This window comes from Anolis sagrei, chromosome 3 (assembly GCF_037176765.1).
Source record: "Anolis sagrei isolate rAnoSag1 chromosome 3, rAnoSag1.mat, whole genome shotgun sequence".
Taxonomy (NCBI): domain Eukaryota; kingdom Metazoa; phylum Chordata; class Lepidosauria; order Squamata; family Dactyloidae; genus Anolis; species Anolis sagrei.
The window spans coordinates 200,407,571-200,434,889 of record NC_090023.1 but is presented as its reverse complement, the minus strand read 5'-3'; the positions used below and the strand labels follow the sequence as shown (position 1 = coordinate 200,434,889).

The 27,319-nt window shown below is 38.2% G+C and overlaps 1 protein-coding gene and 1 non-coding gene across 2 annotated transcripts in view; one reads left to right on the top strand and one right to left on the bottom strand.

Annotated features, from left to right (window-relative positions):
* Window positions 1-27,319, bottom strand: part of ATE1 (arginyltransferase 1) — a 115,826-nt gene that overhangs the window by 11,409 nt on the left and 77,098 nt on the right. The window contains exon 11 of the mRNA XM_060768554.2: window positions 8,269-8,389. Coding sequence (XP_060624537.2) covers window positions 8,269-8,389 — 121 coding nt within the window. The remainder of the gene's footprint in view (window positions 1-8,268; window positions 8,390-27,319) is intronic.
* LOC137096760 (U6 spliceosomal RNA) lies at window positions 12,913-13,018 on the top strand. The gene has a single exon (XR_010909714.1). It is a non-coding gene; the product is annotated as a U6 spliceosomal RNA (small nuclear RNA).

Sequence of the window (27,319 nt, the reverse complement as noted above, 5' to 3'; positions counted from 1 at the left end):
CACTGTCCACACTAATGGCAGAAAAATTACTGATGGATGCTTTTCTGCCGGCAGAAGGAGTGATTTCCTACCTTCCACAGACAAGTTGTTCTAACATATGATGACTCCACAGTTCTTATGGCACCTATGAGTCACCTCTTAGTATAGCGGCTACAGTGAATATGTTACATATATCAAAATGTGTGTTAACATTTAGCATCTCATACACCATCTCTTGTGTAAAATGACTCAGTTTCGTGCTCTCCTTTCTTTTGAAGTGAAGGAATTAATTCTGACTTGTTTAAGCTGTTTCTTGGCTGAATCCAAGAACTGTATTTCTCTCATGTTCTGTTTCAAGGCATTTCAGATGAAATCACTCTCGCCTTTTCCATTCCCCTTGTGAAACATTAAAAGCAGCTTCTGGTGTTCCTTGGAAACTACTGGATTCAATTATGATGTGGTCAATTGTACTTTAGCAGTTTGTCCTATGTGCTATGGAACTGTTTTACTATTACTATATACAACAAGTCTCATCCATGCACTCCAAATCAGGTTTATGTATATAAAAAAGATTAAATTCAAGACGGAAGTTCTGTCTGATCCAATGAAGGCTTAAAATACAGTACAACACCTGTACTAGCATCTGACAAATACGCTCTCTCTGGGAAATCACCATAGATTTGCCCGAGGGGGGCGGGCGGTGGTTCTAGTAAATTCCCATAGCAGATACTCTCTTTGGTTGTAATGGCAAACCTTTTAGAGAGCAAATGCACAAGGGGGGGGGGGGGCTTGGGGGCTTGGGAGGGGTGGGCAAGCGGCTGAGTAAACAGGCTGTCGAGAAAGTGGGTGATGGCACACGTGCTAGGAGAGAGGGTACTGTGTGCCCCTTTTGGTACTCATGCCATATGTTCACTGCTACTGCTCTGTGGCAACTTCTGATGGGTGTTGCTCATTTAATACAATTTGCTATTTTTACATATTCATTGGGGATATGCGTTTCATACTATGTGTCTAGTCATTCTGATCCAGAAACTAGGAAGGTTAGAATGTAAACAATATATAAACTCCTTAAATTGCCTGGTCATAATTTCATACATTTAAATGAATATTTATTTTTGGAATGGGCCACGCTACTCAGATTTTGAGTTTTGAAGAAAGTCACAGCTAATGTTTCCATCGAGACAAAATGGAGCACAGAAAACAAGTCAGTTCTCCTAGCACTAGCGTCCTCCAGAGAAGAAATATACATTATCCCCACTGAACCTATATAGATGGAGGTACACTTTGCTTTAGGTGCACATTCCTTTATAAATAAACATATATTAGAATTTTTCTGACGCTCCCGCCCAAAACAGTAGAAGGACTTTGATGTCTTAGGATGATCCTTGTGCAGACATGCACATTAGAAGCATTAGGCTGAAATCAGTCAGTCATCTTTCATCCCAATGGAATGCAGAGGTCTGTAATTTTAAAGTGATCTTTAGACCTTTCCACATAGTTTGCTGCCCGAGAAATGCTTTTGGAGCAATTCCTGTGAAAGTATACACATTGAACACATTATATTGCTGCTGGTTTGCATGTGATTTCTTTCACAAAATTGTTCCAGAAAAAAAAACGAAGCTGGCAGGAATTTGAACTCTTACTACATTAACAACCAACACATTTGCACATAAAAGCATGCTTTTCTTTGGAGTAGGATCCAGTCCTTAATAAGCTTTAACATATTTGTGCTGGAAAAATAAACATTCACACTTCAGATAATGATGTTCTTTTCTTTCTTTTTATAAGCTCTGGTCACATAGCTAGAATTAAAAAGGTCAGTGATTCCAAATTTCACCTACCTATTAGCATTTTTCTTTGCAAAATAGAAACAGAGTTGACAAATTTGTTTGGATACAGCTCATTAGCACTATCTCTACTGTTTAAACATATTTTATGATCAAGGATCATGCTGGATTATGAACTTCAATTGCCTTCAAGTGTTTATAAAGTTAATTAAAAACAGATGCAAGTTCTAAAATGTAAAAGGCCGAAGCAGTTGCTGAGAATGATCAATGCTGTTCTCCTCTCTGTAACATGTAGTGCAAGAGCCTTTTAATCTCAGTCATGGTAACTGTGGGAAAACAAGTCGATTTCACCACCATTATTTTTTTATTAACTTGCTGCTTTTTTACAATCAATTATCACAACGTCAATACTACCTTAAAAACTTTCCTTCCTTCTTTCTCTCCTAATTCATCTCATCCCAGCTCATCCCATCTTTGGAATCCTATGCAAGTGATCTAATCAAAATCAATGTATTTTAAAAAATAATTTAGTACACATGCCCAGTTATTAACATGGAAATTATTTATTTATTATTTATTTACCAGACTTGTATCCCACCTTTCTCAATCCTGAAGGGGACTCAAGGAGGTCAATTATAACATTGGAATGAACAGGAACCAGAATGTTCCTCTAGTTTGTACTTTGGATTTTCATTATTTACATCTTCCCCACTGTCATTTCAATGAGAAGAGCTGTATAACCATTTTTTTTCAATTCTCAAACATCATGAGTCTTTCAGAGATGTGAGAAGATACATCTAGAAAACCATAAAAATGCTTTCCCCAGAACAGTTAATTAACCAGATCCTACTCTTGTTGTAGTTGTGCATAATTTCTGACTTATGGCAACCCATAGGCAAGTTTATCACGAGATTTGCTTGGCAAGACTGGTACAGAGGGAGTTCCTTGAGATTATACCAGGTGGTTGAGATTGCAAAGGATTTTTCCTTATTATAGAAGTTTGAAATAACAAAGCATCACCTCTAGAATAGAACAGCATCTTATATAAAATTACAAGTTCAAGAAGATGTAATCAAGAATCTCATTGTCCCATAAAGAGGTGGCAGAAGCTTTCAGGTAGCCTACAAAAAAAGAGCACTAAAGGAAACATGTATTTCCAGTTGATGTTCTCCAGCAATTTTTAGCGATGTACTGCCCCCAGAGCTTGGGAAACTGTAGAAATTTATTTTCCCCTAGGGATTTTTTTTTGGGGGGGGGGGGTGAAGGAGCATCAACAAACCTAAGAGTTATATTGCGTATGCTTGTATTTTGCTCTTTTGTGTAGATGGTGCTATTTTGGCTCCATGTGTGTGCCCGTTGGGCCACTTCAGTCACTTGGTGACTGAATTGGTCCATGCCTTGGTTACATCTAGATTGGATTACTGCAATGTACTTGACATAGGGCTGCCATTGAAGATGACCCGGAAAATGCAACTTGTGCAAAGGTCGGCAGCCAGGTTGTTAACTGGAGCTAGTTACAGGGAGTGGATGACGGCTCTACTGAAGCAGCCCCACTGGCTGCCAATAAGTTTCCGGTCCCAATTCAAAGCGCAGGTTATTATCTACAAAGTCCTAAATGGTCCGGGTCCTGCTTATCTTCCTGATCATATCTCCCTCTATGAACAATCGGATGGAGAGGCCCTTCTCTCGTTCCTACCTCCATCACAAGCATGGTTGGTGGGGATGAGAGAGAGGTCCTTCTTGGTGGTGGCCCTCCAGCTCTGGAACTCTCTCCCCAGCGAGATTAGATTAGCCACCACCCTGTCCACCTTCTGGAAAGATCTGAAGACTTGGATATTCCAATGTGCCTTTGAATAATGATTTAGTTACTGGTCATGTCTGTCATGGGGGTGGTGACGGCCGACAGGGAGCTCTGGCGTGGACTGGTCCATGAGGTCACGAAGAGTCGGAGACGACTGAACGAATGAACAACAACAACATGTCTGTCTAGCCCTAATCTTTTGGTTGGATTTCCAGCACTTTATTTCCAGCCACGGCCCTACAGTTTGCATTTGCACAAGTCCTTGTCCTGCCCTATTAGTCTCAAATCTGCACATGCCCACTTTTCTCAGCTACTGGTTATTTGTTGCTTGGTTCATGTTCTATGATGTCTTACATTTTATTGGTTTTATTGTTTTAATATAGTTAACTATTATATGTTTTTAATTGTGTTACTTTATAACCTTTGTTTATATTGGGCTTGGTCCCCATGTAAGCTGCCTGAGTCCCTTCGGGGAGATGGAGGCGGGATATAAGAATAAAGTTATTATTATTATTATTATTATTATCATTATCATTATTATTATTCTGACACAAATCCACACTATGACACAGGAAATGAGATATATATGCTGGATTTCGTATCATAAGTCAAACACTTCCCAAGCGTTTACGATTGTGTGATGTATTTAATAATAATAATAATAATAATAATAATAATAATAATACAAGGAATTATTACCGCTTTGTGAACTTGGTATATTAAGAGTGATGCCAGCATTCTCTTTCCTTTCTTTAAAACAGTATCCCTTCCATTGCAGCTCCTTTTTTTCCAATATCGTTTTGATGTGACCACAAAACCAATGGTCAAATTTAAAACCACAGATGTTCAACAAATGTGCCTATACTGAAAGTCCAAAGCGTAACAATACAGCACTCCCTGCTTCAAGATGGCATTCTCAATAACTTCTTTAAAGAACCATTTTAAATGAAGAGAGATAAAGCATAATAAAATAATTCTTCCAAAGCAAGACTAGTATAGCCAACAGAATAAATAGCTGCTCTATCCCACCTGTTTCAGACAGTGTGGAGAAAAGTTATTTTTAAAACATGTTCTTGCCATGGAAAACTCAAGAGAAGTTGAAGAATTCTAGTCTGCTGAGAGAGGGAAAATATATAAATCTTGGCCTCTGGGGTGCTCAACCCACCTCTAGCGAATGCTTTACAAACTGAGTAGTGTTATCAGGATGTATTATGAGCTATTACACTATGATACCTACCGGCCTTGTTAAGGAAAGTCATTCCACACGAAACAGAACACACCATTGTCTGTCTAAGCTGATGTTTATGCTCACTGTATTTTAATTAAAGGGTGTATTTTACTGACAACTGTAAGGAGGTGTTCTGCAGGAAACTGGCCCTGGACGGGAGAACTACTTCCTTAAAACCAGCAGCTACACAAACCTCAAATGACTGTACCTCACAGCAGGCCTTCTGCTGTTCAGCATGGAGCTATGTTTTAATTTCCTTAAACCACAGGACACAAGTCTGAATTCAGATTGTTTCTGTGCTTGTGTATTCACCACAGACGGAGATACAGATTTTTATAGTTCGTCATTTCCAAGTGATTTACATACAACATTTCATATTCTTTAGGCTAATGTTGCCTCTTTTCTCCATTCCAAGACTTCTACTAACTTGGGTTTATTGGTTACTGGTTTATCCATTCTACATTTTTCGACTGTTCATTATAATGGCACAGTTTCCCCCATTTAAATAGGCAAAGAGAAACAACTCCTTGACTGACTCTGGGCACCAGAACATTTTTTTCCTGGACAGGTTCTTCAGTAAACTGAGTATCTTCTTTAAATGAAGACTAGTGTGCTTTCATATCAAAATAGTGTAAAAAGAACATTTTTTAAAGACAGGAAAAATAAAAAAGTACCTGTTAAGTAAAACTCTGTGTGAATCCATTCTCAGTATATATATGAATTGATAAGGCTGAAGTGATTTGAGTTATCAAATGACTCTAAGTATTTTGAGTGCAACTTCCACTTCCACTTCACTTTCCAAAATTGTGTATTCATTTTCAGATTATTTATTTATTTATCATATCAGAAGCGGAACAAGCGAAAAACACAAAGTTTAAAAGCTTGGCATTATGCTAAATGTCCTTTGACCAGTAGCTGGCCACTTGGAGTCCCTCTAGTGCTGCTATAAGAAGGTCCACCACTGTGCAAGTGGCAGGGCTCTGACTGCATTGTAATAGGTGGTCTGTGGTTTGCTCTTCTCCACACTCAAGTGTTGTGGACTCCACTTTGAAATGTCATTTCCTAACTGGATCTATCATAAAAACATAGAACATTTTGCTATCGTTTTGCAATTAGTGTCTCAACGAATTCAACATAATTTGTGGCAGCCACAAAACAAAAGTTTCTGGAGTATAATAACTATTTTCAAAGTAAGCACAGTACAAATAAACAGAAAATAACGTTTTCAAACCAGGAACAGAAATTTTTCAGATTTTATTACATAGTGTAATCTGTCATGGATTCATATCTTTTATATAGCTCTTCTGTGTACTGTCTTCATGGTCTTATTACTTCTTCTTGATAATGCAGTGTGTTCCTCTGCTGGTTAGATAGCATTCCCACTCTTGGTTTCTTGGATTTTATGGAAGATGTATCTTCCTTTCTTCCTTTTAGGCTGCCATCTTCTATTTCACTGCATTTCACTGCATTGATAATTTTAGTAGTTCTTTTTGTCACTGAACCATTTTATTCGGGGTTCTGAGGATGTTCCCTTTGCGTGTCTTTTTGCATCAGTGTTCCTGGCTTCAATCCAGAATTCTTCTAGCTCCTGGTCAATTAGGCTTAAGAGTACAAATCTAATTTTTCACATAATCTTTAAATTCTATGGGGATGTTCTTCAGGCTGTGTTTTGCACAATCATTATTAATGCCATCCTATGTCTTCTTAGATTTTCATTTCCTGAGTAAAACACTGTAATTATCTTATTTAGTTTAGCTAGCTGATCCCAAGTAATGCAATGTCCATATGTTCCATTTATTGTTTTACTATGTCATCTACTTTCTTTGATTCATGTTCTCACATTCCATTTTCCTACAATATGTGTTGGCAAGCTTCAAACTTTCCTTTCAACTCTGAGTATGTTGACAACTCAATGTCCCTTTGGCTTCAGTCCAGTTTTATCTAACCACAGTGGGACTTGTAGTTGCCCTCTGCTCTTGTCCAATAGCTCACTGAGTACCTTTTGACCTGCAAATGTCCTCTTCGGACACTTTCTCTTCTTTCACTTTGGATTGTCTCATCATAGACAATTAATGATAAAATACATTCAAAATGGGCCTCCTTCTAAACAATACTAAGAAGTGTAAACTATAACGCTATCTCCCCACCAGTGTTACCCCTGCTCCCATTACTGCAGCTGCCAAGTAGCTATCTGGCATATTTAGTCTGGCTCCTCAGCAAAAGGCGAACTTACATGGGAGAATCTAAGGCAGGCATGGGCAAACCCAGGCCCTAAGGCTGGATATGGCCCCTTGGGCTCTTGTCTCAGGCCCGAGAGCCAGATATGGCCCGTTGGGCACTTTTCTCAGGCCTTCCTCTCTCTTTCCTTCCATCATTCCCTCCCTTCCTTCCTTACCTCCCTCTTTATCCTTCTCTCTTTCCTTCCCTTCCATTCTTTCATTCTCCCTTCCCTCCTTCCATTGTCTTCCACCCTTCCTTCTCTTCCTCCCACCCTCCCTCCCTTACCCCCTTTCTTCCTTCTCTTTTTCCTTCCTCCTTTCCTCCTGGAAGAAGAAAGGGTAGAGAGGGAACATCAGAACCATGCTACAAGAGTTTAAAGAGTGTGCCATAGAGGAGGTGTGTGGGGGGGGGGGGGGGGACGGACGACGACTTTCTGCTGCTCTAGAGACCAAGACCCAAGGGAGCAATGGGTTCAAATGGCAGAGAAAGAAATTTGACTGAAAAGATTAGGAAGAACTTCCTGGAGAATGGCATAGGCTGCCTTGTGGTTGGGTGGAATCTCCTTCTCTGGAGGCTTTTCCACAGATACTGTCTATTGGGAGTGCTTTGATTGTACCTTCTTGCATGGCAGGGGATTGGACTGGATGGCCCTTGGAGGTCTCTTTCAGATCTAGGATTCTAGGATTATATATCAGGAGTAGGCAATATGTGGTCTAATGGATACACTTTTTCTCTCCCGTCCACCATCTCATCCTGACCAAAGCTAACCCTTTTGGGATCCAAACATTTCTCATCTTTCCTTCACTTTTTCCCTCCAAAAGAGAAGAGGAAGAAAAGGGCAGGGAGGGGACCCAGAGAGGACCCCTTCCTTCCCTGCCCGCCCACCCTGCTCCAGCGCACCATGCAGCCCCCAAGTTAGAAAGTCTGCCCATACCTGGTCTAAGGGCAACACTGCTATCCTCAGCGTAGCCTCTTGAATACAGGAGCACCCTGGAAAGACAGCACTATGGTACCTTACATAAACATATTTTGTACTGCAAACTAGAACAGAAACTTTTGTATGGTCATCACTTCATCAGTATAACACTGTTTCAGCACTAGTCTCTGGTTAACACATTAAACTCTCTGTGTGGAGGATGGTTTGGAAACATTATTTGTTGTGGATTGAGATATCACAGAATGCTCATTAAAAAAAACTAAAGGTCATCCAGATAGTGAGAAACATCTTCAGAAAGTGGAAGTTATGTATTTACCTGCTGTTGGATCTTGATTGAAACGACAATATTTTGAATGTTCTAGAAAAGGCAGGCACTGCTCAGTCGGTACCCAAACATATGTCTCGGGACACAACAAATCAGAAGGTCTATACTGCCCCTAAAAAGTGGGAAAGAAAAAAATATCATATCAATGTAAAAAAAAAAAAAAAAAGCTAAACGATACACTTTGTATATTTGCAGTTGTAAGAGAAAATCCAAAGCAAATTAAGCCACAGTACAGTCTTTCCAACATTTAAGAATGCCTTTTAAATTGAGATCCATTCCTTTTTGTTTATAAGATTAGCGTTATATTTCCATCATTAATTCCCTTGATCACTGAAATTTTGCTAAATATTTGCTTTTGATATAGTTAAACAACTGGCATATGAACTGAACACTGAACAGCAATTTTTCCAACACATTTAAAACATATATTGAACAACATAGCTCTAAAAATTGCAAAAGTTTTTTGAGGTACAACTTTCAAACAGAACAGTCTGCTTTACTTTTAAGTATAATGCAATCAGATCAGAAAACCAATCTATCATTTCATTTCTCTCGGCGAAATTTTATAGATGTGGTTTTCTAGCAGTACAGAAACCAAAGTTATTTTAGAAAGACAAAGTTGAAAGACACCATCCCACTGTGAAAATAGTTACAAAGCATATATACTGTATTACCACAAAGGTGCAGCTCAACTGCATGACGGCATTTATATAATTATTTGCAGATTCGATGAAATAAAACTTGTGAATACTGTTCAAAACCAGAACTTATTTCTTTGAACTACATTATTGTTTTATGTCATAATTTCACTATACATCTGACTTTTTTCAGCCTGTAAAAGATATTCTGGATAGAAATTCATCAGCAATTTTGAACTACCATTAGCTCAGGAGTCAATAGAAGAAAATATTTTAAATTATATATAAAAAACGACAGAAGGAAGCTGAAAATCCACTTTTAAAAGTAATGTATGTATATGTGGTAGATTTCGAGTCAGATGTAATTAGAATAGTTGTATGCATATTGTGTTGTTTCTATATTTCTATATTTATGTACACATGCATATTATGCCTTTTCTTTTTGTGTTAAAGAATACTGGAAAAAGTAGTCAAAATCTAGAAAAGGCTATATGTGGACACATTTTTGTGTGATGATGAATTATTTAGGCTATTTGAATGGCTGATTATTGGGCAGGGGGAGACAAAACATATCTACCTCTATGAACCAACTAAGAGTGCTAAGCTCTGCTGGGGAGGTCCCGCTCTCAATCCCATCTCCTTCGTAAGCATGACTGGTGGCCCCTCAGTTATGGAACTCTCTCCCCAGTGACATCAGATTGGCCCTCTCCCTCCTGATGTTTAAGAAAAAGCTAAAGACTTGGTTCTGGAATCAGGCATTCTGGGAGTAACTGCAATATGGAATATGCAAGATGGAACTCAACTTAAATGCAGCACCACGAATAATGACTTGGGACTGGGCACTATGTTTTAATCTGTATTTATATGTTTTTATTGGTTTTATTGTATTTTGTATTTGTATGTTGTATCTGTATATTTGCATTCTTAATGTGGCATTAAATTTTGCCTTATCTGAGTTCCCCTCAGGATGAGACATTTTGCCTTATCTGTAAGCCGCTCTGAGTCCCCCTCGGGATGAGAAATTTTGCCTTATCTGTAAGCCGCTCTGAGACCCCCTTGGGATAAGAAGAGCGGGGTAGAAATATAGTAAACAAATAAACAAATATCTAACAATGGCAAATAGATGTGTATTATTTGCATATGCAACACTGTAATTCAATATCTTCTGTAGATTCTTGGCTGATACCGAAATTCTCTTGATTGATAGAATAAATGTAAATACAAATAACAAATAATTTGTAAGTGTTACAAGTTTCCAAATTGTTTTGTTTTGTATTGCACATTATACACACACACACACATATACATATACACATACATACACACACACAAACAAACTTTACTTCCTAAAAGTGTTCAATTAATATTTTATATGCTGAATTAGAGCCTTTCATGCACAGGTGTAAATTGATAGCAAGCAGCAAACTATCAATCTATCAGTATATAGCCAAAGCAACTAATGTCATAATCTGAATCTTTTTATATGAACATACACTGCTTCTCTTTACAATTCATTATTTCACCACGCAGAATATTCATTGATAAATTATGCCATCAATTCTAATTTTTTTTTTCCAAATCTCATTTCTATGTTCTGCATGCAGTAAAAGAATGTATATGCAGTGACATCCAAATTCGGACAAATGTCAGCTGATGTGATCAAGGATTTCACAGAAACCAGTCAGCGTCATTAAAAGCGAAGTTACTAATTAAACATTTGTCTTTGTATGGAAGTCACAATTAGCTATTATCCTCAAAAAAGAAGAACTCTTCTGCAGTAATAAACAGCTGAATGAGAGAGAATATAAAATGTAATGAGAGTAATTCACCTACACATTTATCTATCATAGCATGGGATATCCATCTCTGGGTGCATCTACACCATAAAATTAACGCAATTTAAAACAACTTTAACTATATATGTAGTTTTGAAAGATCTTTAACCTTCTCTGCCAAAGAATACATTCTGGGAATCCATAGCATTGTCAGTTAAATTGCTGTTGATTTGCATTAATTCTACCGTGTAGATAGATGCACCTTATGGAAACGAGCCTTTCACAGTTTTGGCCAATGTAAGTTGTTTTTCCCCCCTCTCTCCCTTGTTGCCTTACTCTCTTGCTTCCCTTTCCCTATTGCCAGCTTTTCATCACCAGCTCCCTCTTTTACAAGGTACACTGCATGAAAAATCCTTACATATGATATTCATTTCAGCCAATATAGAGCATAGCAGAATTTTTAATTGGAAACTGCTGGAGGCACGTTCGACAGTTCTGCTTTAAGGTTCTTTAATTGAAGTATTCTCACTCGGCTTTGCTTTGTGTTCATGCTTCTGAGCTAAAACCAATCAAAAAAATATCTCCGGACTCCTGTTAGAAAGCAAGGCCAAAGGTTTTAATGAAACTTAAGTCTGAAGATTTACTTTTTAAATATTTTAGAAAATCTAAGGGATTTGGTGAGCATTTGAGATGAAGGCGCGTCAGCAGAGTTTGTTTTCACAGACTAAGCAAAATATGAAAAGTAAAAGCTCCAAGGAAAGATAATAGTTACAAAAAAACAAAGAAGGTCAAGTACCAGTAGCACAGAACAAACAGAGAAGGTTAAATACACATTTAATTCTTTTATCAGGTAAAGAGTACATCTGTGTTCTATTTTTCCACAATAAACCCATTGATCTTTTATTAAAAGCGAATTAAGGCAGGCTTCATCTCAGTTTCCAGCCAGCTGCTGAAAAGAGGAGCCTTCACATTACATAAACAAAATGGCCCCAAATTATCCCCAGCAATGCATTAACGCAAAGGCAATCCTACCATGAGAAAACGTGAGCTGGTCTAAAGGTTTATTAAATTCAGTCTTTGCCTTGAAAGAGAACACCAGTGGAATCCTTTCAGCAAAACACTACAACAGACCCTTGCCATTTCATTTCATTTCATTTCATTTCATTTCATTTCATTTCATTACATTACATTACATAAATAACAACAGGCATTATCTGCCCCCAAGAATGTTTTGGAAGTATGTGAGCTACTTTCCTCTCTCCTACCCCAAACTATGTGTAGGATACAAGCTCGTAACTAGGGGGTGGTTACGGGTTCACCCCCCCTATTTTTCCTGCCCCTGCTAGTGTGTTTTCCCTTGATCATTCGTCCTCCTCCACCCCCTAGCTCATCCCCCTACTCGTTTCTCGTTTTAACCCACCCTCCTGATTTTTTTTCTGGCTATGGGATTGGTAGGATATATTACATAGAATAGGAAAGACTTTAACAAGAACCATGCATACCTTATCACCCTTCATCTATACATCAAGTGAAAGGAATCTCTAGATGGAGCTGTGCTACTCTGTTCCGAAATAGTCCAGAATTGGGCATGATCAGATTCCAGTATGTGGCAAAAACCTCTATCTCAGTGAGGTCCGACCTTTGTTCCTTCAGGAATTATGGACTTCAGCTCCCAGAAGTCCTGATCATTGGACAAGCTGGCCAGGGCTTCTGGAAACCGGGAGTCCCAAATGCCTAGAGACCAAAGATTAGACACCACTGAAGATGTCAGGTCTTCATGCACTGCTCAAGGAGAGCAGTCCAGTGCAAACATGGAAGCAAGTCACCTACTTAGTATGTATGTGTGTAAAGGGACTAAAAAGCTAAGTGTTCTTTATCATAACACATAAAAAACCAAGTTATGGTGGGCATTTCTAATTTTGATTTCAAAAAGTTCCTAAACGAGTTACACATCTCTCTCTCTCTCTCTCTCTCTCTCTCTCTCTCTCTGCAATGGGATCTTGTTGCACCTTAGAGACTTGGGAGAAAGAAGTTCATAGCATAAGATTTCGTAGCAGTGAATCAACCCTGTATTATTAATGCATTCTATTACCAATTTAACTTCTATGGCTCAATGATATGGAATCATGAGAGTTGTAGTTTCACAAGGTTTTCAGCCTTCTTGACCAAAGTGTTCTGGTGCCTCACCAAACTACAAAACCCAGGATAGCACTATTCTTTTTTTTTTTTTCGGCAGCACATATACTAAAATTGGAACAATACAGAGAAGATTAGCATGGGCCCTGCAGTATTCTTTAATTCTAAAGAGTAGATGCATTCACAGCTTATGTAAGCTTATGCTACCAACTTCATTCTCTCTACAACAAGGTCCCATTCAGTACTGATATTCCAGATTATCATGGTACTATCTACCAGTCTATGTGTCCTATTTCAAACATTCTCTAGGAACTGATTATTCGGCTCCTCAAAATGCTTCACAGGATAGTTAATTTATTTTAATTTTTGCTACAAATAATAATCACAAAGGTCCAACCAACCTTTTATACTCCTTCTGATGTAATGTTCCTAATATTCAGCCCACTCCCAATAATATTTTACTGAGTTACAGAATAATTTCCATGAGTGAAATAGCCCTTGTAACACAATCAAAGAAAGCGAAAACACCAATTATTTCGTTAAATTGTGTTAAGAATATCGACCACTTTAAAGACCCAATCATTTTTCTCTTTTGCTTTCACCTCTATAGAAGCATAATGTTTAGACCGGCTGTGGCACAACTATTTAGTAGCCAGCTGCATTAAATGACCGAGAGGTCATGAGTTTGAAGCCAGCCTGGGTTGGAGTAAGCTCCCGACTATTAATAGTCTAGCTTGCTGTCGACCTATGCAGCCCGAAAGACAGTTGCATCTTTCAAGTAGGAAATTTAGGTACCACTTTATGTGGAGAAGCTAATTTAACTAATTTATGACGCCATAAAACCTTTCAGCAGCATGCATAAGAATGAGGAAGTACTCCATCAAAGGATTCGGTGTCACAAGTGGATGGTGAAGCGGCAAGTCCCCTGTGGCCAGAATTGAGCATACCCCCATGAAGCCGGAAAAGCTGGAATGTTAAATGCCTCTTTGTCTACTATATATGTTGTATGTTTAAATGGCATTGAATGTTTGCCATGTATATGTGCATTGTAATCCGCCCAGAGTCCCCTGCACGGTGAGAAGGGCAGAATATAAATACTGTAAATAAATAAAATAAATAATAAAATTGATTATGAAATCGTATAATCAATAGTAAAGGGGAGAGGGATAAAGAGGAGAAATACACAAGCTAATGTGATACTCTTGATAGACAAACTCGGACAGCTTTCCACCTTTTCTCTTCACTTATGTACTAGCTTTACAGCATGTTCTGATTGTTGTTCAAGCTCCTGCTTCAAATACCTAGGATATTTTAAATGGCAAGATCTCTTTTAATCAACAATTTAATCTGTCAGCTTACTTCTAGTTTAACATTTACACTGAAGGTGGCAAGGGCTTAAAAGTGGAAGAGAAAGCCATTTAGCACATTTTCTCTAGCACCTCTCCTCACCTAAATGTTATTTCACACCTCCAGTCCTTCACATTGGGAATACAAGAGCTTAAAGTGCATTTGTGGTAAATTATCAGCCATATACTGCTGGGAGTCTGCATATGTGCAGCTGTAACAATGATCTAAGCATACAAAATGTGATTTAGATACAAGATACATTCTTATGTTAAACAGATTTCCTTATCACCATTAGCATGGCCAAGCAATTATTTGAATGCTTTAAAACTAGAATACATCACTCAAATTACAATGTACATCACTTTAACATTGATCCTCAATTCAAAAAGATTGCATTGCTTTTATTCATATGAGAGGCGGACAAAAAGTATGGTATTTTATATATGAGAGAGCTGACATGGTGGATTCTCTAGACTACAGTTCTAGGGACTAGGATTTGAATCTGCACTCGACCATATAAATCCACTGAGTTATATTCTCTCAGCCTCAGATGAAGGCAAAGACAAACACCTCTGAACAACTCTTACCAAGAAAACTCCATGACAGGTTCACCTCGGAGGTCACCATAAGTCGGAAGTGACTTGAAGGCACCCAATGCTGTCTTATTCAAACACTTTCTCTGGTCTTGCTGTGTTCCTCTGCACCATCCACAATCTTGGATCTTGTGGGCTAAATACATCATGTTGCAACACACAAAACTTCTACTGTGAACATAGCCTATGTATGTATTATCTGTGCATCACTTGTGCTTCCATAGATAACAGTGAGTTGAAGAAAGCCAAAACCAATGTTACAACATCTGTTATAGAACTCCAGTATGCTGATGACAACGTCGTCTGTGCACATTCAGAAGAAGACCTACAAGCCACTCTAAACACCTTTTATTGAAGCATACGAGAAACTCGGCCTGTCATTAAACATCGAGAAAACCAAACTGCTCTTCCAGCAGTCACTGGCCAATCCCTCTCCAATGCCAGAAATACAGTTTAATGGTGTAACATTAGAAAATGTTGACCATTTCCGCTACCTCTCCACTAAAGTCAACATTGACACTGAAATTGAACACCACCTGAGCTCTGCAAGTGCAGCATTTTTCCAAATGAAGCAGAGAGTGTTTGAGGATCGGGACATCTGTAGGGATACAAAGATGCTTGTTTATAAAGCTATTGTCCTCCCAACCCTGCTATATGCCTTCAAGACATGGACAGTCTACAGACATCACATGCAACTCCTGGAACGATTCCATCAGTGCTGCCTCCGAAAAATCCTGCAAATCTCTTGGGAAGACAAGCGGACAAATGTCAGCATGCTGGAAGAAGCAAAGACCGCCAGCATTAAAGCGATGGTCCTCCGCCATCAATTCCGCTGGACTGGCCATGTTGTCCGGATGCCCAACCACCATCTCCCAAAGCAGTTGTTCTATTCCGAACTCAAGAATGGAAAACAGATGTTGGAGAACAGGAAAAGAGATTTAAAGATGGGCTCAAAGCCAACCTTAAAAACTCTGGCATAGACACTGAGAACTGGGAAGCCCTGGCCCTTTAGCGCTCCAGTTGGAGGTCAGCTATGACCAGCAGTGCTGCAGAATTTGAAGAGGCACAAATGGAGGGCGAAAGAGAGAAACATGCCAAGAGGAAGGCGCGTCAAGCCAACCTCGACCAGGACCGCCTTCTACCTGGAAACCGATGCCCTCACTGTGGGAGAAGATGCAGATCAAGAATAGGGCTCCACAGTCACCTAAGGACCCACTGCCAGGATACCACACTTGGAGGGCCATCATCTTCGGACTACGAGGGATCGCCTAAGTGGACCCTTTAATGTACATCTCTGATTCTTCATTCAAGAACAGTCTCAAGCAATAGTCTTATTTGCATTTAGTTTCAAACCTCCACAAAATGTTTTCCCCCTTTGGGCTTTGCATTACATTCCTGCAAAATTGTAGAGCCAGGAAAGAAAAATACTTCTCCATTTCTGCCCCTTTCAATGATCAGATATGTATATTTGTGAGCCATATGAGTAATTACCACCCAGTTAGCTTCTTTAATTTCCCCATGCAGTATCTCCAGGTCCATCTTAGTTACTCTTTTTTCCTTCATCTCAGAGATCTTCACACCTGATATATTAGCCCGCACACATTTCACAGTGCTCTTATTTCCAATTACATGAGCTTGTACTCCCTTCTCTTAATTTCCCACTCCTTTTCCCCTCCATTTTCCCAGTTGTGTTTCTTCTCCTGAAGGTCTCTGTGTCTCTTCTGTTAGGCCTCTTTCCTCAATCTACAAGCTTCCACAATGCATAAACCTTTCAATTTCCCAGATGTCCACCTCCCAATAGGAGCATTGTACAAAAAACTAGTCAGTGAAAACAGGCAGCAACCTCACTGCATTTAAAGAACCTAGGGAGATCAGAAGGCAGGCAGACATACAGAAGGGAGTGAAGGCCCTGCTGAATATATCATTCTATTCCCACAATAACTTCTGATAGGTTTGGGAGTATTCCTCAAACATACACCAAAACAATGCAATTGTTATTTCGTTTCACGAGAACGGGTTTAGAAATGAGATTTTCACCAGAGATGTTGAAAATACTGCAAACAATGGCCATTTGCATTATCTCAAACAGCTACAAATGCCTCTCTGGAGACAGAACTAGCTCATAATGTTTTTAATTTAAGGCAAAAAAGTAAGAATACACTTCCAACTCACTCATCATTCACCATACAAAAGCCAAATGTCACCTCAGAGCCTGAAATGTGATAGTAGTACCTTCTACTGCTGCACATGGGAGCAGTGGATTAGCTTAGGGGCTGTACAAAATGATCCATGACACACTGTTCTCCAAAAACTTGTTGGTGCTCCATATCTACCAGTATCTGAATCAGCTTCTCACATCTGCCTCATGGTAGGGCTGAGCCAATTTCCCAAAACCAAGTCCTTGAGGGCTGCAACCACTCTTGGAATTTCATGCTGTTTAGAAACATATTTATTTTTAAAATGCTATAGCTCCTGCTTCCAGTGTTTGTTTGTAAGCTTTCAATAATATAACAACTTTATTTTTATACCCCTCCTCCATCTCTCTGAGGGGATTCGGGATGGCTATAAGCCCGGATATTATAAAAGGGACAAGCCCGGAGATTGCAGATTAAAACAAACACATTAAAATGAAAAAAAAAACAAACAGCAATAAAATAAAAACATATCACAATCACAGAGCAACATCATAAAAACAGTATCATGGCTGAAAAAATTGATGTTGGGTTTGGGGACTCAAAGTAACTGCAATGGTTCCTAGTTAAAGCCAAGGGGAAGTGAAAAATACAAGAGGGATGGGTTAGAAGGGTAATGCCCTTAGCCATTAAAGTGTCGAGGTTACAGGAAAAAGGGCCAAACTAAATTGCAGGAGCTTAGATAAGGTCAGGCCAATTCCTTGGTGAAACTGCCTAGGTATCTTACAAGCAATTTTACCACCAGAGAAGGAAACATAGTACCCCTCACGTCCCCTAGAGATAATTTTGGAATAAAACATTATTTTATTTTCTCAATAAAATACAATTTTATCAATAAATATAAAATGACCCCCAGAGAGCTCTGGAAACCACAAAAATGGCAGGTCTCCAACCAATGCTCTAGCTCAGTAGTTCTCAACCTGTGGGTCCCCAAGTGTTTTGGCCTAAAACTCCCAGAAATCCCAAAAGTTTACCAGCTGTTGGGATTTTTGGGAATTGAAAGCCAAAACTTCTGGGGACCCACAGGTTCAAAACCACTGATCTAGACGATCTCAATCAAATGATGGAATCATGTAAGATAAAGGCTATGGAACTGTGCTATTTCAATCTAAAACTATATCTAAAATCAGACAACCCATCTAATTTGAAAGTGGATAGGGTTGTCTAGCAATTTAAGCATATTTGCTAAGAAGAGAATATTGACTACATCCATTGCCCCTTCCATACTGCCCTATAAAATCCAGATTATCTGCTTTGAACGGGATTATATGACAGTGTAGAAGGGGCCTTAGAGTGTTAAACTGCTCGTGAAAAGGCCAGTATTTGAAGTTTGTTTTCTATGTTCAAGAAGGCAGCAGTGGCAATGGGAGGGGAGGAAGAGGAGCTGCCTATTCCTTGAAAGTCTGCCTTTGGGAGGGCTGAAACCAGTCTTTGAGCCAAGGCACTCGGGATGGAGGTGAGCTGGCTTAGACCTTGTCTGTCCTGTGGAAGAGGAAACTTTCCAAGCAACTTTGGCTCTGAGGACATTTCTCACCCACAAAGCAAGGGATACAAGGAACGGGCAATTTGGAGCTGCTGGCTGCCTCCTCCTGTTGCCCCTACTGATTTTTTCTTTCTTTGCTTTGCTTCTGGCGGAAGTGTTTTGTTCTTCACTCTGCCTTTGGTGAAACTACATTGAGGGAAGAATAGGATCTCATCCATTCACAACCACCAGTCTATAGTTTTATTGCAGTGTATACAAGTGCATTCAGGACTCAATTACTGTCTTCAGTTTCATTTTCTTCTACCAAGATAGCCATGTCTCCTTTACAAATGCAATAAATTAAAAATATTTTTGAAACTATTCTACCAAATAGACTGAAGAGTTGTTCTAAACAATAACAAAATAAAGGGTTTTTACAAACATAATTTTAAAAAACAATCCATAATCGTAAATCTAACTAACAGTAATAGTATGAGTGCTTTTTAAAGACTGCTTGTTTTTCTCTTGCTCAGCACATCGGTAAATAAATATTATCTTGGTCAACTGTAACTAAGAAAGCCAAAGAAGATAACCAAGAACGTTGTAAACATGAATGCTCTTTGTTCTCCTAAACTTTTGCTGTTAGAGATACCACCGTCTTTTATTCCTCTTAGGGGGGAAAGGGAGCCATGCAAGTACTTGTGTTCTTGCCAAATGCCTGATTCTGTTAACTTCCTTGGCTCTCTTAAGATTAACCTCCTCAACACATACACAATGAATGCAAGTGGAAAATACTGTCCTTGCTCTATTATATCCATTTGCTATCTACTTTTAAGATACCGGAGACCTATACATTTCTCAATGCAGTGGATGAGAAGGGCGTCACAGGTTTTATCATTTATTCCCTTTTTAATCCCAATGTTTGCCTCTTCCTACACTTTCTGCACAGTATTACTTTCAGTCTTGCTCCTTGCAGAATGTGATCTCAAACCTCAGTTTGGTCAACAACCACAGCAATAATAATTTTATTTCTTACTCGCCTCAATGAGCTATCGGAGTTCTTCTGGCAGGTCGTTCCACAGTCATGGGGCAGCGGGTGATAGCTGCCAGTCAGATTCTGGCTGGTTGGAGCAGACATCCCCCAGAAGATCAGTGTTCCCCTTCCCAGGGAGTTTGTGCCTCACTCTGTGCTGGTCATGGACTGTAATAAAGTCTTGATTGATTGACCAAAATGTGTTGGGGCAGATTGTATGGGAGAAGGAAATCCTTTAGGTAACCTGGAACCAACCATGAAGGGCTTTAAAGGTCAAAATCAACATCTTGTACTTTGCCTAGAAACCAATTGGCAGCCAATGGAGTGACTTTAGGATAGGTATGATATGCTCACTGCTAGATGCTCTTGTAACCAATCTGGCTGCTGTATTTTGAACCAGCTGGAGTTTCTAAACTTGATACAAGGGTTGTTGTTGTTCATTCGTTCAGTCATCTCCGACTCTTCGTAACCTCCTGGACCAGCCCACGCCAGAGCTCCCTGTCGGCCATCACCACCCCCAGCTCCTTCAAGGCCAGTCCAGTCACTTCAAGGATGCCATCCATCCATCTTGCCCTTGGTCGGCCCCTCTTCCTTTTACCTTCCACCTTCCCCAGCATAATTGTCTTCTCCAGGATTTGCTGTCTCCTCATGATGTGGCCAACTTTGTCTCTAGTATACAAGGGTAGCCCAATGTAAAGCACATCGCAGAAGTCCAACTTTGAGGTTACCAGTGCATGCAATGAATCAATCTAGTTCCCAAACAAGGGATTAGCCTAGGCTGAATCTACACTGTCCTATATCCCAAGATCTGATCCCAGATTATCTGCTTTGAACTAGATTATATAAGTCTACACTGCCAAATAATCTGTGATAAGCCAATAATCTGAGATCAGATCCTGGGATATAGGGCAGTGTAGATTCAGCCCTAGTGTGATACAAGTTGAGTATTCCTTACCTGGGACCAGAATTTTTCCATATTTTGGATTTTTTTCATATACATTTCACATAATGACATATCTTGGAGATGAAACCAAATCAAAACACAACATCAATTTTTGTAACATATATAGCCATGGTCTGATGGTAATTTATGCATAATATCTTTCATATTTTAGTCCATAAAATGAAATTTGTGTGTACACTGAATCATCAGAAGGCAACGGTGTCACTCCCTCAGCCACCCATACAGACAATTTTAGATTCTGGAGCATTTTGGAATTCCAAATAAGTGATGCTCAACCTGTACTCTGCTGGATTCCTTATTCGTGTATTATTGATAAAAAAAGACCAGTGTCTACCCCACCATAAAGTATGAGTGAGTGAGCAACAGATGCTTGAGAATGGTGTGATAATAAGGTGTTAGACAATAGAATTATTTGGGTCGAGTAGCATGTCTGGTGCCCTTGAATGAGACAATTGTCTTGTCTTCCAGAAGACATTGTATTGTCATACTTTCTACACTACATACAAGTCAGTAGAAAATATGTTATCTATAAGAAATACTCTATCTTTCTATCCCATTCCTATTATTTAAGAATAATAGGATTTGTAAATACAAACAAATACAAAATATAAAGAAAAAAATTAAAAAGGAATCAACAATAATGCAAAAAGAAAATCCAAGAGATATATTTTCCTGTTGTTTTGAAATAGAAGCTATTAAGCCTGTTTTTGTCAAACTGACCTCTTCTTGAAAGAAATCTGATAGTGTAGAAATTCTCATTTCCTTTTCTCTGCAGCCGAATAGACACCACTGGACTATTCAATTTTCACTAGCTCTCCGGAGAACCCTAACCAGCTGTGCCCAAGGAAAGAAGGAGAAACAACTATTATGCTTAGAGCACGTTGAGTTGAAGAATTTGAACTGCTCACCAGAGACAAAACAACAGGCTTCTAAAAGGTGCTTTAAAGTGTATTACCTAGGTTAAATAGAAGCATTCTTGGTTCTTTTAAGGATACACTGACTTTTTATGAGCTTACAAAAAAGTATTGGTGGCTGCCAGGTGAACTTTGCATAAAAAACATTTTTGTCAGAAACACTGGAGCAAGAGCAGGAAAAACTCAGCTAGGTCATGCTGTCCTGCTGAGGTAGGAAGTTCCCTACAGTAAGGGTCTCCGTTTTGTAATCTGGTCTTTAGCTATAAACATCTCAAAAGGAACTTCCTCCACATTGCAAACACCATTGTTTGCAAGCATATTAGGAACTTCCCCCTCCCAATTTTCTAGTTTCAGCACATTAATCACTTTTATGCCACGAGTAATTCTGAACAGCTTCACCTCTCTGATTTTTTTTAAAAAAACAGAATGCTGTCATTTTTCCTTCTAGAAAACTGTAAACTTTCTTTTACAACGATTCTTGTCATTTGTCCTTGAGATGGAGATCTTAAGGTCCCATTAACCAAACTTTCTAACTGATATTCACATCCTTGCCTTGATTGCATCAACATTACCTAGACTCCAGAGAAAACTTGGTTAAACTATTGACTTTCACCTTAAACAAACCCAAAGTGAAAAAGCAAAACTTACATTACAGTTGACTATCTGTATCCACAGATTCTGTAGCCACGGATTTAACCAACCACAGCTTGATTTTTTTTAAGTTCCAAGAAAGCACGTCTTTATTTTGTCGTTTTATAAAATAGACACCAAATTTAGGTATTCTCAGGTGGTGCTGGACCTAAACACCAGTAGATATCAAGTGCCCAATGTATTTTTGTTGAAAATTGCAACCTTCTACAAACCTCCTATACTAGTTATATGTTATATATATATAATTCAGATTACTTACTATATTGTATATGTGTGTACTGGTATACAGCTTTCCTTAACTCTATGTTGTAGGAGGAACTACAGACCATGTGACCAGATCTGGGACTATTCAGACCTGAGACTCCATTTTAAAGGCCAGACACCATTAGACTCTCAGACTATACAGACTCCATTAGACTCTCAGAATGTAGAGATGCTTTACTCTTTGGACTGTTAAGATTCTAAGAAAGATGCCCTGTGTTATCTGCTCAGAGAAACTACTTCAAATCTATCTGTAACTGGACTGATAAGCAATATACCTGTATGCTGAATACATGAAATTTGTAAGTAAACCAACTATGTTATTTTTAACAAAGACCACTTTATTTTTGTCTCTTGAGAGCATGGTTTAAAACCAATATATTTTATGGAAGAGTAGAATTTTTGGGGGAACTGAAAAGAATGCTTCTGAAGCGCTGCTGTTTTTGTGCATAGGCATATCTGTGTTCCTAACAGTTCAAAGAGATAATCAGATATATCAGTCTAACAACTGAGAACCCTAATTTGCTTTGCATGAATACTAGTGAATATATACCACTAAAGAGAAGATTGACTCAAATGAGTTTTGAGCTCTTCTCAGGAAGATCATACTTTACAAAAGGGTTATGATTTTTCAAATGGTGGTAAATGCCAATTAATCTCCAAAAGGTAATGCTTTCAAAAGGCATTTGAGATTCTGGCTTTCCAAAAGTTTATGTGTTCAAAAGGTTAAATTCTAAAAGTACCACTAAAGTACCACTGATTCCCAACAGCACTGATGCTCAAAAAGAGTTTTGTGATCATTCTGTTTCACTCGACATGAGCTGTCTGTGCCTGTTTTATAACAGGCTGTGGCACTGCTTATTTTCTGATATAATTGTCCTCCACATCACTGGACCCTTAGCTCTGTTGTGTTCTTCCACATTTTTTTCTAATCTTGCGTCAAGAATCAGCAATGACTTCCCACTCTGAGAAATAAGATATGTTAACCTAGCAATGAGTAAAAAAAAAAATCAGGTATAAGAACCCAGCAAAGGCAGGAAATCTAAAGTGACATTAGACATTAAAGACCCCAAAGGCAGCAGATTCTGTTTGTTCTTGGAAGCTCTAAAGGGTCAGCCCTGTTTAGTCCTTGAATAGGAAACTGCCAATGACTATCAATTTCAGTAGACTATATTTCAGCAAAAGGAAGTGGCAAAATCATCCCTGAGTACTCCTTGCCTATGAAAGTTGTACGAACTTTGCCACAACCTTGTGACTTGAGGGAATATACATACATACACAAATACAGAGCTCATCTTCTTCAGCTACTTATCTATCTGCAAGGATGCTGTTGTTAGAATCATAAAGTTGGAAGAGACCACAAGGGCCATCCAGTCCAACCCCTTGCAATATTGTTTGCCTTCAGGTTGCTTCTGAATTATGGTGACCCCAAGGGGCACTTATCATAAGTTATTCCTAGTAAGATTGCTTCATGTTTTACCTTCCTCTGAAGCTCAGAGAATTTGATTACCCAAAGTCACCAGTGAGCTTCTTGGGGGTGAGAGGATTTGAACCCTGGTCTCCCAGAGTCCTAGTCTAGCACTCAATCACTATACCACACTAGCTCTCTTCAAGAATAGTTACAATGAGATCTTCAATTAAAAACAAAGCCCAGAACTTACTATTTGGGACACTGTACTCCAAAGATTTTCCTTGTGCTGCTTCAAGTACAAAAAACTAATGAATGTACAAATATTATAACTTATTTGACTACAGGTACAACCTGACATTTTTCTCACAAGTGAGAGTTACCACATTACTAAGAGATGAACAACCTAAATGATATAACCAATGTGGATGAATCTTACATATTTATTCAACCATCCTAAGATATTCATTATATAAGATCAACTAATACCTTCTTCAAGTATAATTAGGGGTAACAACAATTTTGGCAGTAGAAGTGGGACTGGGGATTTCCTCCAAAAACTCTTCAAAGGGATTAGGAAACCTTGGACGTCCAAAATCAGGATCAGATTCAAAGGAATACCTGAAGTGTCATCCTTAATCATTCCAGTGCTTTAAAGGCCTCACAGACAAGAATGGCCATATTGTTTGTTTTCCCGATCATTTCAAGTATGGATGCAAAGCAAGTTCTTGAAACTTGAAGATTGTGTAGAACATGCTCCAAATTATGCAGTGATGAGGAAATTGCTTGGAAATAATTCATAATTTGGAAAAAGGACGGCCAAACTTCTCCCACAATATATTATTACACGATAGAAATTCTTCTTAATAGGCATCAAATTAAATGCTCCTAACTGTATCCTCAATTCTCTTCTGACACAATAAATAAATATTGTAGGAAGAAAGTCTTGAGAAAATTTCCCTCAAAGCCTATAAATCAAATTCAAAAAAATTCACAAAATGTGTGTTCTGTTAATTTAGAGCAGCAAGGAAATTTTGCAAATTTTACTAACTTCCCTAGAGAGGTAATTTAATGAAATACCTTCTGTTGAAAGTTTTTGTATACTATCTTAAAGAATTTACCTTCATCACTGTTGTATTACAGTCTTCCTTCAAATGTTTGGGAATACGACAATGCAGAATACAGTGTATAATTACAATTAGCTTATTATTCATATCTTTATTTTATTTGTTTAATTTATATCCCACCTTTCTCCCAATATGGGACCCAAGATGGTTTACAAGAGCTTATGTCTTAATGAAAAATAAATATCTGCTAAAGTAATTATAAGTAGGGATGAAACAAATCCAAGTGAGCTGGGAGCAGCTTTTCTCATGGAACATTTACCATAAATCTTTGGAAAGATTTTCCAACACATTTAGTGATAAAATATGTTAATATCTTGTTCAAAGGAGATGTGACAAACTCATTAGATTTTTTAAAGTATATCTTTTGTTCCCAGGCTGTGATCTACATGATCATATCAACCTTTAAAAATGTTGTTTTATGTTTCGACTTCTTCAACTAAGTGCGATCAATGAATTAATACTAGATCTTTGTCATCAATGCCTGATTATACATTTTTCATTTAAATTCTCCTCCTAGAATCAGAAAGGGTTTCCATGCTTCTGATAAAAACAAACAGAACACATTCCATCCACAAGATATTTCAGAAGATATGGAATGACTGCCATTTGCTGAATGGGATCACTTTCAGTTAATCAGTGTAATTCCTTATAATTTTCTTATTAGACAGACAATTGGGTAATAGATTCCATGACATTTCAAGTGAGAAGTTGCTGAAATCTTTCAGAAGCTTTAATGGGAAGGATTATAAACAATCCATCACCATGCCATCATGAAAGTCACTACTGGGTGCTTTATTTAAGATCTGAAAAAAAACTACAGAACTCTCTGAAGGGTATTTAGGGTTTCGCTCTATGCTAAAACAAAGGAATGAAATTAAGCAATTAGCTCTTCAAGACCAATAAACATTATTTAGTCTATGGCTGCTTTTGTACCTTGATCCCAGACTGCTGATGACAGAAGTAGAATGTTTTATGGATTGTCTACTGAGGTAAGATGTCTAAATTGTTTATTTGAAAATGAAATAATAATATCCAACTGACTGACAGGTAAAAAGAGAAATAAAGTATTAGAAACATGCACGCGAGCAGAATGGATAAGGAAAATCAAATTACTTAAACTTTTAAAAAAATATTTTATGTTACTGATAACTATGTAAATGCCTTTGTTTCTCTATGAACAGAAATCCTATTCAATCATTACAAAAAATATGGTGTGAACATGTTTTCCCTTTGCTATCCCATAATATAATTAGGGTTTTTTAAAGCATTTCTATATTCTAGGCCCACTCTGTCTTTCTTTGTAGCAAGCTATCAGTAATATAGTTGGCCCTCTGCATCAATGCATTCTGCATCCGTAGATGCCACTATCCATGAAGCATCCCCCCAAATTTCCAAAATAAAACATTTATTTTGTCATTTTATATAAGAAATGCCATTTTACTGGGTCACTGTACATTAATAGAACTTAAGCATCTGAGATTTGTGTCCTCAAACCAAACCCCAACAGATACCAAGGACCCAGTGTAACTGGGCTACAGGCAGTCCCCAAGTTACATACATACGACTTAACATTCAACTCAATAGTTAAGAGCAGGAGTGAGAAAGCAGGACGTGAGAGAAATCTACCCCTCAGAAAGGAAATTCACTTCTGAAAGAGTTATTATTCGAAAATGGTGTCTCCACTGAAGCTTTATTACCAATACTTTTTTACCAACACATTATTACCAATACTTTTTTACCAACACATTTTTCAAAATCTAATTATCACAAGGACAGAAAATGAGGTGAAATCTTCTGAACAGGGGCACAGATAGCAAAACAAATGCTACAGGGGTGTTAACCCTTCCCTATCCTATCCTATCCTATCCTATCCAGAACTATCTATCTATCTGGACTGATTGGCCCACGAAGTCTCTCTTCCAACTCTATGATTCTATGAATCTATCTATCTATCTATCTATCTATCTATCTATCTATCTATCTATCTATATGGCTGAAGTTGTATTTTAAAAAGTACCTGTTCAAACTTACATGCAAATTCAACTTAAGAACAAACCTACGGAACCTATTTTGTCTGTAACTTAAAGGCTATCTGTATTATTTATTTATTGACACTGTCTATTAATGCCATCTAAGTACTATATTCCAGCTGAGCCACACTTCCTCCTAAGTTTCATAAAATATTTTTCCCCTATGAAATATATTTTAAAACAAACCTCTACAGATTTAAGGATAACAGACATTATTTAGTAACAAGAGAAAATTCTGAGCCTGGACTTCTTTCCTTCTTTCTTCAGTGGAAATGCGAGGAACATCAGAAAATGAGGACTGAAACCTTAAAAATTGATTCATATCTTTTTTTTTTTCAGAAATGAAGGAAGTCTGTATAGGCTTCACTAAAAAAATGACATAATTTGCCATGGAAACAACTTTCTTTTCTGTCGGGGGTGCTTTGAATGTGATTTTCTTGCCTCTTGGCAAGGGGTTGGACTGGATAACCCATGAGGTCTCTTCCAACTCTATGATTCTAAATTTGTTTTC